This window comes from Gorilla gorilla, chromosome 3 (genome assembly GCF_029281585.2).
Source record: "Gorilla gorilla gorilla isolate KB3781 chromosome 3, NHGRI_mGorGor1-v2.1_pri, whole genome shotgun sequence".
Classification (NCBI taxonomy): Eukaryota; Metazoa; Chordata; class Mammalia; order Primates; family Hominidae; genus Gorilla; species Gorilla gorilla.
In genome coordinates this window covers 56,218,257-56,238,725 of record NC_073227.2, presented here as the reverse complement: position 1 = coordinate 56,238,725, position 20,469 = coordinate 56,218,257, and the positions used below count along the sequence as shown (strand labels likewise).

The 20,469-nt window shown below is 40.7% G+C and overlaps 1 protein-coding gene across 1 annotated transcript in view; it reads left to right on the top strand.

Annotated features, from left to right (window-relative positions):
• Positions 1–20,469, top strand: part of TEC (tec protein tyrosine kinase) — a 142,378-nt gene that overhangs the window by 41,015 nt on the left and 80,894 nt on the right. The window contains exon 2 of the mRNA XM_019024963.4: positions 2,717–2,899. Coding sequence (XP_018880508.4) covers positions 2,762–2,899 — 138 coding nt within the window. The 5' untranslated portion in view covers positions 2,717–2,761. The remainder of the gene's footprint in view (positions 1–2,716; positions 2,900–20,469) is intronic.

Below are 20,469 nucleotides of genomic sequence, written 5' to 3'. Positions count from 1 at the left end.
CTTAGGAAAGAAGGATGGAGTGCCAAAATTTTAATATGGAAAAAGGAAGACCAACTTAGATGCAAAAAGGGCAAGAGCTTTCCTGTGGCTCCTTAGCTTAAGTTGGCTATTGGGTTAATTAGTTCTGTGGTTTAGCTGCTACTGAGAGGCTACTGTAGACACTGGGAGTGGGATAAAGAGGTACTAGAGTTCAGTGTCTTCCTTTAAGATAGTGGCTCTCAATTCTATCTGTACATGAAATCATGATGCTCAGGGCTCCTCCCCAGCCCAACTGAATAAAAAAATCTGGAAGTGGAGCCTAGACATCTGTATTAAAATGAAATTCCCTAGATTCTAATACACACTTAAGGTTGAGAACCATTCTTTAACAGCTAAGTGAGAATTAAAAATACGTACATTAATTGCTGTAGACATAGCAGAATATGATTAGCTCTATGATGAGTGATAGAAATTATGGCCCAGGAGTTGGAAGGCTTTTAATTAATAGGAGCCATTAGGAGAGACTACATCAAGGAGGGGAATTTTGAGCTGGTATGTCTTCATAGGTGGAAAGCAGAGAGTCCACTAGGCCAGGGAATGAATGCTGTGAGGGGAATCTCCGGAGATTTGGAAGACTATTTTGATTGGAGTGTGGTGGAAGTAAAGATGGGCTGGTAGGCTGCAGCCAGAATGTGGACAGTCTCTAGTGTCAGACTAAGGAATTTTAGCTTTACTCTGCAGGTCGTGGGGAGGCATTGAGGATTTCTGATGAGTGAAATGGCAATGCTGAATCTTTGAAGATTGATGCAATGGGAGTGATGGATAGGTAGTTTGAATAAAAGGAGGCAAGAACTTGAGGAAATGAAGACCAATTGGGAAGCTACTCTCATGGTCCAGTTGTGGGGTCATAATGTTCTGAGCGAGGCAAATAGCCGTGGAATTAAAAATGATAAACATTTGCATAGTATTTTCATAGTCAGTTCTTGCCCATATCTCATTTAAACCTCACACTGACCTTGTGGTCTTTCCTTCCATACTTTACAAATGAAGGAACTGATGTTCAGAGAGAAGCTGTTGTAAAGCAACCTTATAGAAAATGGAGGGGCCTGATTGGATGATGACCAATCAGTAATAGGAAATTAAAGGGTGCATTGGAGGTGTTGGATTGGGTGTGAAGATGGTAGAATTCCTCAGTGGCTAACCCTGTCCAGTCACTGGCCGTGCTGTCTGAGAGCCACTTCATGGTGTTCATGTGACTCTTCTTGCCTCTGTCCTTTAATATGCAGTTATTTATTTATTTATTATTATTATTATTATTTTTGAGACGGAGTTTCGCTCTCGTTGCCCAGGCTGGAGTGCAATGGTGCGATCTCGGCTCACTGAAACTTCCACCTCCCAGGTTCAAGCGATTCTCCTGCCTCAGCCTCCCGAGTAGCTGGGATTACAGGCACCTGCCACCATGCCCAGCTAATTTTTTGTATTTTTAGTAGAGACGGGGTTTCACCATGTTGGCCAGGCTCGTCTCAAACTCGTGACCTCAGGTGATCCACCTGCCTCGGCCTCCCAAAGTGCTGGGATTACAGGCATGAGCCACCACGCTCAGCCTATTTATTATTATTTTTGAGACGAAGTCTTGCTCTGTCACCCAGGCTGGAGTGCAGTGGTGCTGTCTGGCTCACTCCGCGCTCCACCTCCCAGGTTCAAGTGATTCTCTTGCCTTAGCCTCCTGAGTAGCTGGGATTACAGGCATGCGCCACCACGCCCAGCTAATTTTTGTCATTTTAGTAAAGATGAGGTTTTGCTATGTTGGCCAGGCTGCTCTTGAACTCCTCACCTAAAGTGATCTGCCCAAAGTGCTGGGATAACAGGCGTGAGCCACTGTGCCCAGCCACAGTTACTTCTTTAAAGGCACAGTGGAGGCAAGAGAAGGAGAGGCTGTTGTTAATTCAACTTGTCTCAAATATGAATCTTCAAGCCTTTTTTGAATGTCTTTGGGTTTTCAGATAGTTAAATTGTGTTGAATTTTAAAAGGCTTAGTCTAGGTATGAATAGTCTGGAGTTAAAGGGCTGAGACTTTCTTATCCAGGTGGACTCTGCCCTGAGCAGGTTAACTATGACTGGTAGGTTTCCATTTCTCTTGTGGTGGAGACAGGAGCCATAGGGAAGGGAACTCTGGAGCATGGTAGTGTAGACACCAGAGAACATCCCTGTGGCACTGGTAACTAGGATGCTTCATTGAGATTACATCCTTATCAGAGCTGGAGTATGAATCGTATCCACCACCATGCTAATTCATTTTGTTCATGAGTTGGCTGTGTCTGTAAGGTCATCTGTTTTGTGAACCAAGATCCTGAAGCAATTCAAATGCCAGTGTAAATCAGCCACACAGGTGACGAAATGTGCTTTTGCATATGAGATACTTGTTCCCTGCAATCAAATAGTAGGAGTGCACCAGAAAGCTAAGGGTACTAGGAGGTAAAAAGGAATGAATCATCATCATGAAGAACCTTGATTAGATTTTTCTCATGAAATGATGAGATGTGGAGGAGCAGGATGGAAACTGGAAAAGGAGAGGAGATTGAATTTTTGTGCCCCAGGCATTCTCAGTTTGGGCACAGAGATCAATACTCATCTGCTCCAGCAGGGGTGAGGGTGAAGCCGATTTTGGTAATTGGAAATGGCAACATCCATAGAAAATTAAACTGTCACATTTTAACTGTTTCTTTTTTCACTGTAGAATACTGGGATCTTCAGTGGCAGGAGGAGTAATCAGAAGACGGAGATGAATTTTAACACTATTTTGGAGGAGATTCTTATTAAAAGGTCACAGCAGAAAAAGAAGACATCGCCCTTAAACTACAAAGAGAGACTTTTTGTACTTACAAAGTCCATGCTAACCTACTATGAGGGTCGAGCAGAGGTAAGAGACAATCACGATTTACTTTGCTGCTTTCTATGTGGATAACGATTTTATAATATTGTCTGCCTCTCCAATCTTATTGAAAATGCTTTGGGTTAATGAAGTAATGATTTATTATCATTTGGACTTGAAAGATGAATTTTAGAGTATGGATAGAAATTAACAAATCTGTTAATTATAGGTTTATTATAATTAACCTATGAATTAATCTATTAGATTACATTACTTTTAGATCCTCATGGAATTTGTAAGGTGCATTGTACATATGGCTCTCTCCTGTAAACCACCTATTATGTATCAAAGTCTTCTTTAGCAAATATAAATTGTATCCAAGTCCATTACTTTATATGAATATTTCTTCTTTATTAAGTAGAAGTTACTTAAAACTGGTTAGTGATTTGGTGGACTCAACACGTTATCGAAGTTGACCTGAAGCAGAGTTTTTAAACATTCATTTTTTTTATGATAAGCGGCTACTACAAAGTTTCTTCGATGGCAGCAGGGAGAAAGCAGCTCACTAAAACACCTGGCCAGTGAGCACGTGGCACAGACAAATGTGTGGTTAGCACACTCCTGGCTTGTGGGTGGCTTTAGCTTCTCCTTCCACTGCTAGATGAGGCCTTGAATGTGCAATCACCTCTGGTTCTTTTGCTCCTGACATGTTGGGTGTGGCATTTGCTAGTACTGCCACATACTGCCTTCTCTGCTAGAAATATCCCTGGTTTCCAGGAAATGACCAGGGGCTGGGTTGCCCATGGCTAACCATATGCTGTTATGCAATTGGTTTCAGTGGACTGTTGGTGATCCTGGTTTAGTTTTTTTTTTTTTTTTTGAGACAGCGTCTTGCTCTGTTGCCAGGCTGGAGTGCGGTGATGCGATCTCGGCTCACAGTAACCTCCATCTCCCGGTTCAAGCAATTCTTCTGCCGCAGCTTCCCGAGTAGCTGGGATTTACAGGTGCATGCCACTGCACTCGGCTAATTTTTGGATTTTTAGTAGAGATGGGGTTTCACTATATTGGCCAGGCTGGTCTTGAACCCCTGACCTTAAGTGATCCACCCACCCGGGCCTCCCAAACTGCTAGAATTACAGGCGTGAGCCACTGCACCCGGCCCTGGTTTAGTTTTCATTCTGTTTTTTTTCTAGAGTATCTTCCTCAGACGTTGATTTAGTTGTACTTTTTTTCTCCCACTGATTTCTCTGTGATTTGGTTTCCCCCAATTTAGATAGAATGGCATTGTGTCTCATGATGGTCCTCAACTCTTAATTTCTGCTGTGGCTCGCCATTGTGACCTGTGGTATTCTGCAGGTTCATGTAATTTAGGAGCATACTCCTTTATCCTTAAGTCCCCAAAATGCTGAAAACCAAAACCTCAAAACTCTTAGTTACAAAACTTGTGTGTGTGTATGTGTGTGTATCTGTACATGTATATGTGTGCAGAAATATTAATGTATTTAATTATGTGGAGCTGCCCTAGTCCCTGCTGGGACTATTATGTAACATATGATATATGTGCTATATTTGCTTTGTTAAATCTAAAAAATTTAAAAATCCAAAAGTGTTTTAGACAAGAACTGTTACCAGAAATGTGAATTATTTTGAAACCTAGAACAGATTTTAAAGGAAACATTTACACATTTTTGCTGTATGGTAATAATTTGTTATAATTTGATTTTAATATATAGTTGACTCTTGAACAATTAGGGTTAGGGACACCAACCCTTGTGCAGTCAAAAATCTGCATATAGCTTTTGACTCCCCCCTCAAACTTAACTACTAATAGCCTACTGTTGACTGGAAGTCTTACTGAGGACATGAACAGTAGGTTACCACATATTTGGTATGTTATATATATATAATATACTGTATTCTTACAATAAAGTAAGCTAGACAAAAGAAAATATTAAGACAATCATAAAAAAGAGAAAATAGATTTACTATTTATTAACGGGAAGTGGATCATCATACAGGTCTTCTTCCTTGCCATCTTCATGTTGAGTAGGCTGAGGAGGAGGAAGAGGAGGGGTTGGTCTTGCTGTCTCAGGGGTGACAGGGGGAAGATGTGGAGGAGGTTGAAGGGGAAGCAGGAGAGTGAGGCACACTCAGTGTAACTTTTACTGAGAGAAAAATCCCTCTATCAATGGACCCATGCAGTTCAAGCCCATATTGTTTAAGGGTCAACTGCAGTAAGTCTAAGAAAAGAAGTGAAAGTGGTAAAATGCGATTTTTTTACTAATGAAAAAAGTCTCAGAAACCGACGTTGTTTGGTTCTCAGTATGGGCAGTTACTATTGAAATATATTGCAATTGCTAAATCACTTTGAAGAAGATAAACATATTGAGTTTAAAGTACCCCTTTTGGTTTAGCTTAAGGGGAATAAGGACAACAGTGGCATCCCTCTTCCTTCAAAACCTCGCTCACCATCTTGCCTTGGAGCAGCCTCAGCCACCCTGAGAACCAGAAAGGACAGAATGAGGAGGTAGTCACAACGCAGAAAAACCCAGCCTCTAACACTTCCTGGCAGAATCCACTTCCTTTCTGGCTGCTGCTGCCTGGGCTAGAGAGCCTAGTCCTGTTACTTAATTCCCGCCTTCACCCCCACTCCTCTGATGAGCTGGGCGTTTTGATCCCTTCTGGTTTCTTCTCTCATGGACCAACATTCACTGGCATACTTGTGACCTATGCCTTGAAATGTGGTCACAGATTCGTTTGCCTCTCATAGTAAAATAATTGTCAGTAGTAAAAAAAAAAAAAAAAGAAAGAAAAAAAAAGAAACTTTGTAAGAATCGGGCTTCTTAAAATAACAAAAGTTCTGACAGTGCTGGGCTGAATTCCCCAACAACTCTGCCTGGCTTCTAGGCGTGGCCAGCAACACCTTGTTGCTATGTTCCTTCCATGTTTGCGCTAATGTGCTCAGTTCACTGTTTGCCATGGATCAATCTTCTGATTTCCATCTCCCTATCCCTGGAAGCTGTGATTCAGAAAAGAATGTGAGGGCCGGTCGTGGTGGCTCATGCCTGTAATCCTAGCACTTTCGGAAGCTGAGTGGGTGGATCACTTGAGGTGAGGAGTTTGAGATCAGCCTGGCCAACATGGTGAAACCCCGTCTCTACTAAACATACAAAAAAATTAGCTGGGTGTGGTGGCAGGTGCCTGTAATCCCAGCTACTCGGGAGGCTGAGGCAAGAGAATTGCTTGGAGCCAGGAGGCAGAGGTTGCAGTGAGCTGAGGTTGTACCACTGCACTCCAGCCTGAGTAACAGAGCGAGACTCCATCTAAAAAAGGAAAAGAAAAAAAGAAAGAGAAAAAAAGGATGTGACATGAGTAATCTGTGCAAATCAACAGGTTTTTAAAAGTAATATTTTGTTAAAAAAAAGTGACTCTAGAAGTAAATTAGAACCACAGGGGCCATTCAGAAATAAAATAGCCCTAGAGATATTTATTTTTATTGTTCATAGTTCTCCTGTTTTCAATAGAAAAACAATGAGGAGGCTGTCGATTGATCTAATAACTATGATGTGTGGTTTCTTTGTGGCTACCAAGTGCCACTAATACTCGTTAAAACTCTCAGTTCATAATGTCAGACAGAAGACATCCATCTTCTCCTTATTCTCTGGACAGCTTCTTCAACACGATGACAGCAAGCTTTTCTTGAAATTCTTCCTATTATGTAATAAACATTTCTGTGCTTGTTGAAATATGCTGAAAAATCCTGTTCTAGATGATGAGAAATTCACTCAAACCATTTCCTCAGTCTAATTTTGCAAAACTTGCATTTCAGTTTCCGCTGTGGGTCATTCTTTAGTTTGTCCTCCTTTCTCTATGGTAGTTAGTTAATTCATGTGTATTTCCACATATTCCAAATGAACTGAAAAAAGATCTTCCTGGAAGTTTATATTATTTGATCCTATTCAGGATAACACAGAGCAAAGGACACTGGAGGTTTCATAAGTGATGTTGCTTTCTAGTCACGGGGCTAAATGACACAGGGGACAGACCACCCGATGTTTCAGTGGAGGCTCCATGGGATAATGAGGTGGGAACCAAGGAAGAGCAGCACTGGAGTTTGATCAGGAAAAAGATCTACAAATAATAGTTGAGAGAGAAAATGAGGAATTGATTTCTATAGGTTGAGATGTTGAATTTAAAAAATTGAAGTAGTATGTAAATTTGCAACTATCGTTAGCTAAGAAATCAGGAATTTTTAGAATTGGACTTTGGAGCTCTTAATTTGGTTGGCTTTTTGTCTGCTGTACTGCCCCCGCATGGAAGCTGGCAAATAACTTACAAAATTAAAGGAATGGGGAAACTCGTTGTGCCAGGGATCCCAACTCCACCTGTACATTCAGTGATTCACTATGACAGCTCACAGGACTCAGCATTGAGTCATACTCACAACTAGATTTATTACAGCGAAACGATACAAAACAAAATCAGTAAAGGGAAAAGACACATGGGGCCAGGCATAAGCTGCCAAGAATCTTATCCTAGTAGAGTCCCAGAGGATGTGCATAATTCCTCCAGCATCCAATTGTGACAATTGTGAAATGTGCTATTAGAGACTCGGTGCCCAAGGTTTTTGTTGGAGGCTGGTCACACAGGTGTCCTATGCCTAGTGTACCAAGGTTCCAGACTCCAGAAGGAAAGCAGGTCTTCAGCATGAACTGCATTGTACAGTTTAGGTACAGTGAGCCACCTCATCAGTGTTGGTAATAGTGGGACCCTCCCAAAGTCCAAGTTCCCAGATGCCAGGCAAGGATCAGCCTTGTAAACAGGCCTTTCTTGGGACAGCAGCCTCAAGCCTGCTGTGTTAACTCTTTTCTGCACATTAGTAGTAAAAATGATACAATCTATTGAGCACTAACTACAAATTAACCACTGTGCTAAGTACTTTACATGCATTATTTCTCTTATTTCTCAAAACAATTCTGTATTAAGTCTTGTTAGACTTAATTTCAAAATGCAGAACTAAGGCTTAGAAAAATTAAAAACCTGCACAACATACAGCTTACAAGAGATTGCGCACACCTTCCAGAAATTGCAGGTATATTTCTTCAAAGCCTATCTTTGAAATAATCTTGATATTCCAATGAAAATTTGAAAAAAAAATCTAAACATCTTAAAGTTAGCACCCCATAATACAGATAACATTTTAAAAGTTTTATGGATATTTTTGTTTGTTACTTTCAGTTATAACTTCTTTAAAAAAATTTTCTTTGTGATGGAAGAGAATTAACACTTGAGAGGGTTTTTGTCCTGGATCTACCACTCTCTCATTTGACTTTATAAAATAATTTTCTCCAATCTATAGTTTAAACATTTTTTGTGTATATATTGTCTTTATACTTTCTTCAAATTAATTTTTAAATTTATAATTGACACATAATATCTTTTCAAACTCTTAGCTCCTCCGTTTCATCAGCATTTCAACCCCAACACACATCTGATCTGTTACCAGTTCCTGTTGTATCGGTCAGGGTTCTTCAGAGAAACTGAACCAAAAGGATATATGTGGGATATATACATATGATATAATGTATGGGTATGTATATATATGTGTATGTGTGTGTATGTATGTACATAAAAGGAGATATATTGTGAGGAATTGGCTCACACAACTGTGGAGGCCAAGAGGTTTCACAGTCTGTTCTCTGCAAGCTGGAGACCCAGGAAAGCTGGTGATGTAGTTCAGTCTGAGTCTGAAGGCCTGCGAACCATGACAGCCAGTGCTGTGAATCCCAGTTTGAGGACAGGAGATGATGAGATGGGATGTTTCAGCCCAAGTAGTGAGGCAAGAAAAAAGGAGTAAATTCCTCTTTCCTTACCTTTTGTTCTATTCAGGGTTGGATGATGCCTGCTCACATTGGGGAGGTCAGTTTGCTTCCTGAGTCCACAGATTCAAATGCTGATCTCACCGAGAAACACTCTCACAGACACACTCAGAAGCAATGTTTAATCTGGGTACCCCATGGCCCATTCAAGTTGACACATAAAATTAAGCATCATATCGGTGAATTTTCTCTACTGCAGGCTTATTGCAGCTCCCAACCCCGGTTTTAGGTGGATTACTGCCCTACTTGATTCAATTCCTGGATCTTCATCTTTCATCTGCAAAATGCATAGCTTCTCTAGGATCAAGTTAAAATTCCTTAGTTTGGGATACGAAGTACTTGATGCAATTTTTTCTTCTTCTCCTCTTCCTCCTCTCCTGGCTGTGTCTCCTACTTACAGTTGCCCTTTCACATCGTGCCTTTTGCTAATACTCTTCAATCTATTTGGAGTGACACACTCCTCTGCCTGCCTGCCAGGATCCATCTATCCAGCCACCATCTATTTTATCTTTCAAAAATTTGTTGAGTGCCTGGGGAACACTTACTCATCTTTTCTGACATAGTTCAATCCCCATCTTCTCAGAAGCCTTTTCTGTCTCCCTCCTGGCAAAAGTAGAATGGATCCTCCTCCCCTTTGTGCTCTGTACACATTTTTATTATGGTATCTTGACTACCTGACTATTTACATATCTGTGTTACCTACTGGATTTTAAGCTCCTGTGATAGTATAGTATAATAAGAAATATACATTTTGGCAAGCCACTTTCAGCCGTAGCTATGTTTATGTTAATAAGGTGACTTTTGGAAAGTAATAGGTTGACTTTAGGATGGGGGATCTGGTTGTCAGGGGAGCCAACCATGTGATTAGAGGGTTGGAACTTTCAGCCCCACCCTCCAACCTCTAGGGAGGGCAGAAGCACCAGAGGTTGAGCTAATAATCATTTATAGCCAAAGATTTAATCTATCATGCCTACGTAGTGAAGCCTCCATGAAAACCCTAACAGAAGGGGTTCATAGCGCTTCCAGATTAGTGAACAAGAATGTGTGCATGTGCTAGAGGATGGTTGGATTAGTTGGTTCTCACACTGCTAATAAAGACGTACCCAAGACTGGGTAATTTACAAAGAAAAGAGGTTTAATTGACTCACAGTTCAGCATAGCTGGGGAGGCCTCAGGAAACTTACAATCCTGGCGGAAGGGGAAGCAAACACATACCTCTTCGCATGGTGGCAGCAAGGAGAAGTGCTGAGCAAAGCGGGAAAAGCCCCTTATAAAACCATCAGATCTTGTGAGAACTCACCCACTATCAGGAGAACAGCAGCATGGGGGTAACCGCCCCCAGGATTCAATTACATCTCACTGGGTCCCTCCCAAAACACGCTGGGGATTATGGGAACTACAATTCAAGATGATATTTAGGTGCAGACACAGCCAAACCATATAAATGGTATAACCCAAACTCCATGGAGACAGAAGCTCCTGTGCTTGGGACCCTTCTGGACCTCACCCTGTGTATCTCTTCATCCTGTTGTTCATTTGTATCCTTTAAAATATCCTTGTAATAAGTTGATAATAGTAAGTACACTTTCCCTGGGTTCTATGAGCTGTTCCAGCAAATTCTTGAACCCAAGGAGGGGGTTGTGGGAACCTCCATATGTAGCCAAGTCAGACAGGAGTTGTGGTAACCTGGGGATCCACTACTTGTGATTGACATCTGAAGCAGAGGGCAGTGTTCTGGGAGTGATCCTTTGGTCTGTGGGGTCTGTCTTAATTCTGAGCAGTTAGTGTCAGAATTGAGTTAAATTGTAGGACACTCAATTGGTGTGTGCCAAGAATTGGAGAGTTGGCTGTTGTGGAAACCCCACTCCCTGCCACATATTTGGTGTCAGAAGTGCTGAGAGAGTATAGGAGAGGTATTTTTCTTTTCTTTTCTTTTTAGCTGTGTATTAGTCCATTTGTATTGCTATAAAGAAATACTTGAGGCTGGGTAATTTATAAATAAAAGAGGTTTATTTAGCTCACTGTTCTGCAGCCTGTACAAATAGCATGGTGCCAGCATCTGCTTCTGATGGGGCCTTAGGAAACTTACAATCATGGTGGAAGGCAAAGGGGACCTGGCGTATTCCATGATGAGAGCAAGCAAGAGAGATGCCATACTCTTTTAAAACAACCAGATCTCACATGAACTCAGAGTGAGAACTCATTCATTACCATCTAGGAGGGCACCAGGCCATTCATGAGGGATCTGCCCCCCATGACCCAAACCACCTCCCACCAGGTCCACTTCCAACAGTGGGGATTATATTTCAGCATTAGATTTGGAGGGGACAAATATCCAAACCATATCAAACTCTTTGAGGGCAGGGTTCATATCCATTTTTGTATTTCTATGGGCCTAGGGCAGAGGGAGTACTCAGAACATGTTGCATGGCTGGATGCACTGGATATCCTAGAGATGGGGAGATGGGGAGAACTCAATCCTAAATACATTTAGGATTGAGTTCTCCCCATCTCCCCATCTCTAGGATAAATTTAGGATTTATGTATGTTGTGAACCATGACATAAATGTATGTTGTGAACCAAGACATAAATGTATGTTGTGAACCAAGACAATCAGAAAGGTTGTCACACTGCTAATAGGTAGAAGAATTAGAATTCGAACCTTGATATTCTGACTCTTAAGTTCAGTGCTCTTCCCAAAATGCCACAGATGCCTTGCAGTGTCCAACCCTATGGGGCTTAGCGAGTGTTCTCCCCGTGTGTGGAGACGAGAGATTGTAATAAATAAAGGCACAAGACAAAGAGATAAAGAAAAAGCAGCTGGGCCTGGGGGACCACTACCATCAAGACACAGAGACCAGTAGTGGCCCCGAACGGCTGGGCTTGCTGATATTTATTGCATATAAGACAAGGGGGCAGGGTAAGGAAGGTGAATCTTCTAAGTGATTGACAAGGTGAAGCAAATCACGTGATTACAGTATAGGGGGCCCTTCCCTTTTAGGTAGCTGAAGCAGAGAGAGAGAGAGAGAAGGCAGCATACGTCAGCGTTTTCTTCTCTGCACACGTCAGCATTTTCTTCTCTGCACTTATAAGAAAGATCAAAGACTTTAAGACTTTCACTGTTTCTTCTACTGCTATCTACTACGAACTTCAAAGAGGAACCAGGAGTACAGGAGGAGCATGAAAGTGGACAAGGAGCGTGACCATTGAAGCACAGCACCACAGGGAGGGGTTTAGGCCTCCGGATGACTGCGGGCAGGCCTGGATAATATCCAGCCTCCCACAAGAAGCTGGTGGAGCAGAATGTTCCCTGACTCCTCCAAGGAAAGGAGACTCCCTTTTGCGGTCTGCTAAGTAATGGGTGCCTTCCCAGACACTGGCGTTACCGCTTGACCAAGGAGCCCTCAAGCGGTCCTTATGCGGGCATGACAGAAGGTTCACCTCTTGCCTTCTAGGTCACTTCTCACAATGTCCCTTCAGCACCTGACCCTATACCCGCTGGTTATTCCTAGGTTATATTAGTAATGCAACAAAGAGTAATATTAAAAGCTAATGATTAATAATGTTTATAATAATGATTGATAATTCTTCATGGTCCTCTCTATATCTAATTTGTATTATGACTATTCTTATTCTAACTACTTTCTTTATTATACTGAAACACTTTGTGCCTTCAGTCTCTTGCCTTGGCACCTAGGTAATCCTCCACCCACAGTGCCTCTCTTATTTAATCTGGTTGTACCAACATTGAGCATTCTCTTGTTACGAGATGCTTGAAACTTTAATATTTTACCTAGGTTAACAAACATGATGGTGGGGGCAGGCAATCAGTTACAAGTATGATGACATGAGTCTCAAACACCCTGGGAAATCTCTCATTTGTATAGGCTCTCCTGGGTCATACTGGTTTTTTTCTTGACCAATCCTGGGAACCTGGAGACTTAGTGATACAGGGATAAGAGCCTGTTGAGGTTCTGAGATGATCTGATGTTTCTCCCTTAGTTATATTCGTATCTTAGGTGGTTCCCGCAGTGGAAACTGTAGGTTTATTGGGTCCTTCTAATCTTTACCTGAAGGTTTGTATCTTTCAGCACTTCCTAGGGTTCTGGGGAGTTGGTGTGGAATGGGAAAAGAATAATTTCTTGTACTACCGGGCAATTGGAAGTATCTGCATCAAATGTTAGAGATTACCAGGCAGTCCACCAGCTTGCAAAAAGTGCTATGACTCTGGCAGGTGTGGTGGCTCAGGCCTGTGGTCCTGACACATAAGGAGGTAGAGAGTTTGAGACCAGCCTGGGCAACATAGCAAGCCATCTTCTGTATAACAACAACAACAACAACAAAAAAGTGACATGACTCTAAATACTCCATGTAATCATTAGTGTGTGATGGGATTATTCTGGCTCTGGAAATTCTCAACTATATTATGCCTTGAAAACTCATATTCTTAGACACTTGAGTTTCTTTGTTTCTGAAATTAGGTGGTATCAACTTTCTTCTTTGTGTCTCAATTTCCTTTCTTGTATCTCTTCTCCCATTTCTGATTCATATCTGTGTTTTTATTCTACTCTCCTAGATCTGACCTTTCTTGTCATTAATCACTTCAAGAGGCCATGATGCCAGGTCCGAAGTCCAAGGGTCTTACTTACTCCTTTAATTTGCCAAATTGTTTACCTTTCTTTAATGATATTCACTGTCTTTTTTTTTTTTCTCTAGGAAGCTGAAATCTATTTAAGACAGAATAGGGGGATACTAACATTCCCTCCATCCATACCCCTAGACATTCTTTTTTATAATTACAGTACAGTGATCAAAATTAGGACATTTAACATTGATATACTATTATTGAATCCGGAGATCCAGAGCACATTTCATTTATTATTCCACTGATGCCTTTATAGCTACTCCTCACCCTCCCTGCCCCTCCAGCCCCAAGTCCAGGATCTAATCCATAATCACACATTGCATTCAGTTGGTCAAGACATAAAGTTTTAAAATATCTATAGTGAGAGGAAGAGATAATACGGAAGAAATGCTGTCCTTTGTTACATACTATAAAATGCCAGCTATCTCATGACTACTCAATGATTTCATGTAAGAGTCCATACAATGACTTCAGGTAAGAGTCCACAAACTTAAAAATCAGTGTAGTCTATTCTCCTACTCTCATTGTCATGGTTATCATTAGGAGCTGAAGGTGTCCCTCCCCACCAAAGAAATTATTGTAGCATGGTTCACTAGGATGAGTAAAAATCACTTATTACTGGCTGGGCGCAGTGTCTCACGCCTGTAATCCCAGCACTTTGGGAGGCCGAGTTGGGCGGATCATGAGGTCGGGAGTTCGAGACCAGCCTAGCCAACATGGTGAAACCCCGTCTCTACTAGAAATACAAAAATTAGCTAGGCATGGTGGCGGGCACCTGTAATCCCAACTACTCGGGAGGCTGAGTCAAGAGAATCGTTTGAACCTGGGAGGCAGAGGTTTCAGTGAGCTGAGATCATGCCATTCCGCTCCCACCTGGGTGACAGGGCAAGACTCCATCTCAAGAAAAAAAAAAATCACTTGTTACTGTTTACCATCTCTCTCGTTTCATCCCCTTCTAGCTTAATTTTTTATTATTTTGTATTAAAACAGTTGTCAGGCATGCAGAGCTTTTTATGGGGTAATTACTACTAAATGAAGAGAGGAGTTTAATCAAAGGTTTGGTCCTCCTGCAACTTAAGAGTAGAAACAATAGACATATTCTAGATCTTGAAAAACACTCTTTGATCTGGCTGTGATAGTTGTGTTTTATTCATTTGGTTATTTGTATTATGATGAGAGAAAGGCTATATTAAAAATCAGCATTGTTGTTCAGAAATGGTATTACTTAATTTAATTTAGTCATAAAACTTGTCCGTCAGCAATTTTTAGTGATATCAGAAAGTCGAGTTTTAAGCAAAGTTTTATTTAGCTATTTTTCCACTGAACATATTCAAGACTGTGACATAGGAACTGAAGGCAATTACAAAAAGAATGATTCCTAGAATATTTGGAAAATGGCATTGTAGTTGAAATAAACAGTGTTTCCACCCACCCCTCTTCTCCTACCTGTCTACCTTGAAAAAAAATTGTCTTAATTTGAAATGTATGTAACTTCTTGCATTTTTTTAAAAAAGAGCTACATTTGACATCACAATTTGTGTAACTTGAGTTGTATTTCTCCTTTTATGCTATGAACTACTGGGCTGAGGAATTCTTAGAAATCTTTGAAATTACTTCCTTGTAATTAATAGTTTCTAGAAAGTGTTTATTTTGAAGATAGGGATGATAGCATTTACACTGGAAGACAGTTTAAAAAGAGACCAAATTATGAGTGGAGGAATCCTTGGTGGCAAGAGTATAGACCTGTATACAGTTTTTTGTTTTTCTTTTTTTCCTGGGGCGTAGAGGTTGGGGAAGGCCACTTGGCCAAGGGTGAGAATGTGAGCAATGATGGGCAGAGAGAGTCCATTCAATGCAGAGGGAACAGCAGGTGCAAAAGCCCTGGGGTGAAAGGGGACTTAGTGTGTTTGTGGAACTGTTCTGTTCTGAGGCCTATAAAGATTTATAAAGCAAATAATTACAAGAGGATAAATACAAGGAGATAGTTGATTTGTTAGTAATAAGGAGGAATCATGCAATTTTAGAGCTTAGACTTTAAAGAATCACCTCCAGATTTTTCACTTGTGAAAACTGAAGATAAGGAGATGGTTTGCTCCAGGTCACCTAGTGAGCTGGTTGTTAAGCCTGGACCCAAGCTTATATCGAATATTTCTGGATCATGCTCTCTGAGTGCACTGCCTTAGTTCTGGAAAGGATGTGTCTGGGTTGCCCAGTGGATAAGGACTCTAATTCTATACAGTGTCAATAATATGGTTGTTATAATGGATACCATCTAGTGACTATTCAGACTCCTTTGCTTGCAAATACCGATGCTCTTTGTCTTACGATAGGGTTACCCCTTGATAAACCCATTGTAAGCTGAAAATGTATTTGGGACACCTAACCTACTGAACATTGTAGGTTAGCCTAGCCTACCTCAAATGTGCTCAGAACACTTACATTAGCCTGCAGTTAGGCCAAATCATCTAGCACAAGCCTATTTTATTTATTTAATGAATTATTTTTTTGAGACAGGGTCTCACTCTATTGCCCAAACTGGAGTACAGTGGCGCAATCCCAGCTCACTGCAGTCTCCACCTCCCAGGCTCAAGTGATTTTCCTGCCTCAGCCTCCCAGGTAGCTGGGATTATAGATGCGTGCCACCACGCCTGGCTAATTTTTGTATTTTTAGTGGAGATGGGGTTTCGCCATGTTGGCCAGGCTGGTCTTGAACTCCTGACATCAAATGATCCACCCACCTCAGCCTCCCAAAGGGCTGAGATTACAGGCGTGAGCCACTGCATCCGGCACAGGCCTCTTTATAAAAAAAGTGTTGAGTATCTCATGTAATTTAAAAAATTATTTTAATTATTTTTATTTTTTGAGATGGAGTCTCGCTTCATAGCCCAGGCTGGAGTGCAATGGCATGATCTTGGCTTACTGCAACCTCCGCCTCCCGGGTTCAAGCGATTCTCCTGCCTCAGCCTCCCACGTAGCTGAGATTACAGGTATGATCCACCTCGCCTGGCTAATTTTTGTATTTTTAGTAGAGACAGGGTTTTGCCATGTTAGTCAGGCTGGTCTTGAATTCCTCACTTCTTGTCACCTGCCCACCTCAGACTCCCAAGGTGCTGGGATTATAGGAGTGAGCCACCATGCCCGGCCTAATTATTTTTATTTTTGAGACAGGGTCTTGCTCTGTCATCTGGGTTGGAGTGCAGTGGTGTGATCTCAGCTCACTGCAACCTCCACCTCCTGGGCTCAAGCAATCCTCCCACGTCAGCTTTCCTAGAAGCTGAGACCACAGGCACATACCACCACGCCTGGCTATTTTTTTTCTATTTTTAGTAGAGATGGGGTTTTGCCATGTTGCCTAGGCTGGTCTCAAAATCCTGAGCTCAAGTGATCCACCCGCCTTGGCCTCCCAAAGTGCTGGGATTACAGGTGTCAGCCACCACACCCAGTCTTCATGTAATTTATTAAATACTGTACTAAAAGTGAAAAACAGAATGGTAGTATGGGTACATGAAGTATGGTTTCTACTGAATATGTATTGCTTTTGCATTATCATAAATTTGAAAAATCGTTAGGTCAGACCATAACTTGGGACTGTCTGTGCTTGTCACTTTCCTACCTTTGAAGCTTTGGTCCTGCTGTGCCTAGCAGTTCTCCTTCTCCTGTCTATTTACTCAAGTCTCATCCCAAATCCTTTTAAGTGGGAGGCTTTGTACACCCCTCTGGTTATACATGCCTTGCCCTTTCTGAATTCTTGTTTAAATGTAATTTCCTGTTAAATGTATATGTGTTATGATTATTGCCTTTTCTTCTCACCGGCTACATAATAATCTCCTTGAGGGAAGAAGTTGTTTTGTAATTTAAACATATCACACACAATACCTCGCACCCATTAGCCTTTTAAAAAAGTTTTTGTTGGTAGTAATTACAATGGTGATGATCAGTAAATATTTAAAGTAAGCAAAAAGATCTTTAATATAAAGATCTCACATTGTGAGAGTTATTCCCCACATAATTTTGTTCCATTTTATTTTTTGAAGTGGTGCGTTATTTAAATTTAGAAACAGCTGGGCATAGTGGCTAGCACTTATAATCCCAGTTACTCAGGAGGCTGAGGTCAGAGGATCACACCCAGAGATTTTTTTTCAGGGACAGAGTCTTGCTATGTTGTCCAAGAGTTTACGTCTAGCCTGGGCAACATAGCAAGACTATCTCTTAAAAAAAATCTAAAACAAGGGTATGTTTTAATTCAGTATTTATTAGTATTAATCTCTCCCCCAAACTAGATGTGGACATTATTTAAACAAAGTTATCAACTGTCAAAAGAAATCACATGACAATTTAAGAAAGTGATACTACATTTTGAGTTGTTTCTAAAACTATTTCAGACACACCAACTGTTAGCCATAGGTTGATGCTGGTCAGGTACATGTAGAAAATTATATGCGGAAAGGAGCTTAGAAACACTTGTGTTACTCAGCAATTAATTCTATTATTACTTTTTTAGGAGGACTTCTGATGTTATTACCTTTTAGTTTTGTGGATATACTGTACTTCTGAGATAAATAAATATTAATGTTCACTGATTACTACTTCAGATAAAAATACCATTTTGGTCTTCTTACCAAAGCTCTTCATTTACCTTTTTTACTTTTCATATTAGAAAACTTTCTCAAAGTTTTGCATGATTCTACATTGGTAAGCACCTGAAAAGAAAATACTACAAAATATGTGCAATGTTGTTTGTTAAATAAAATTAAACAAGTAAGCAAGAGACTGAGATGAAATTGCAAAATGATTTTTAATAGATTATTGGAAAGGAATTTTTCCCCATTACCTAGTTAGATGACATGTTTCTTATTCTATCTTTATTCCAAACAATCACATAGGCATTGCTGTTAATTTTATTTGCGACTTCGAAAGTCACATGGATAGGTGTAATTCCTTACTCATAAGATTGTAAAATATAAATTTTGTGCCTTTGAGAGGAATATGTTTATAATTCCCTGGTAGAAGTGTCTTTTATTTGTAATATGGGACTCAGCTCATTTGTTGTACTTTCTTCATCACTTGTACAACAAAGATTTAGTGAGTGTACCCAGTGCTAGGGATGGAGTAATTAAAAGATGAATGGTTCTGGCCTCATTAAGCTTACAATCTGATTAAGCTATAGTTCTACCTCTGTGGGTTCATAATGACATACTTTGTTATGCTACCTCCGCTGTGCTATGAAGGGGGTCTCTTGAGACCTGGCGTTCTTACCTTGTGTGCCACCGTTGTTTGCACTTGCCCACGGGACTCTCAACTTCACTGGACATTGGGTTTCCAGGTGTAATATGGGGCAGTTGTGCCTAGAGGATTTCAAGGTTTCCTCCTGTTCATACATTTTACATAGCACAGATCCCACAGAAATATCAGTGTTTTGTATACATACTTGCATTGTTCTGTTGTCTTCAGTGCCCCATAAAGTATAACTGTAAACAACCCACAGATTTGCCCATGGACTATTTTACAAGTGAAGAAACTAGGGGACAGTGTTCTCTGAAGTGACATCCCATCTGAGGAGGCGAACCAAGATGTCTTATCTTTCGGGCAAGTGTACTGTTAAACCACACTGTTCTACTTCCCACAGAGGGGGACTTCCTTAAACAGTAACTTCACTGACCACCTCTATTCATATGTTTCCTTCCTCCTTCCCTTCTTTGGCTGTATAGATAACAAACCTTGCAACGGGTGTTCTTTTACCAGTGGTTCATTTATGTTTGTTTTTTTCCGCACTGTACCCCTGTGAGGTGTTAGGAACCCTGTGCATTTAAGTAAATTAGAATTGTGCAGAAAAGAGAGACCAGCAGAAAAAAAAATTTCTGTGCATGCTTTTATATATATATATATATATATATATATATTTTTTTTTTTTTTGAGACAGAGTCTCACTCTGTCACCCAAGCTAGAGTGCGGTGGCATGATCTCGCTTGCTGTAGCCTCCGCCTCCTGGGTTCAAGTGATTCTCGTGACTCAACCTCCTGAGTAGATGGGACTACAGGTGCGTGCCACCACGCCTGGCTAATTTTTTGTATTTTTAGTAGAGATGGGGTTTTACCGTGTTGCCCAGGCTGGTCTCAAACTCCTGAGCTCAGACAATCCACCTACCTCGGCCTCCCAAAGTGCTGGGATTACAGGCATGAGCCACTGTGCCCAGCCTGTGAATGCTTATATTAAAGAAGCTGAAAAGGGTTATACTTAGGTGGTAAGGCTCAAGAACTTTAAAGTGAGTTTTGTTAAATGGTACATTTCATATATACTTTAAGTGATTCTTCTTAAAGAAAACTCACAAGTGACTCAAAGATGAATTTATTCACGTTCATTGTCTATCTCAACAGCAGAGAAACTGTCACAGTTGAAGACTCCTGGACATTTACTGCAATATATTTGTAATTTAGTTTAACACTTTAGAAAATAGTAAAGTAAGCTCATTTTTGGGTTAACTTATCCTGACTAGGACTGATTGTAGTACAATATAAGGACAAATAGTAAAACTTTGAATTTTCTTGGAAAATGATGAGCAGCTTGATGCTAATGATCAGATATAATTAAAAAAAATTTTTTTGAACCTCAGAGTGATTTTTTTATTTTCAGATTTCACAATCACTTTCTAATGATAGGTGTTCTGATGAAAATATCTGCAGGAAACAAGACCAAAATTCACTGGATGAGATAATATATTTCTTGAAGTTCTAGAATCAGCTTATCAGCTGTATTCTGTTCCTTCTTAGTTGTAGGAAACTTTAGCTGTGGTCTAGGTCCATCTCTGAGTTTACAGAATTTCTGTGAAGTTAGGGAGTGAGAGACTAAGAGGATGGACTCTTGTGCCAGATTATCTGGGTTCAAATTCTAAATCTGTTATTTATTAATTGCATGACCTAGGACAAATTACTTAATCTCTCTGTGTCTCACCTTTAAACTGGGGAGAATAATAATACTTCCCTCATAGGTGTTTTTGAGGGGTAAATGGATCAGTATAGATAAAGTGGCTAGGATAGGTCCTGGTAGGTAAGTGCATGTAAGCAGCTGTTATTATTATATACATAAGGTAGGTTGC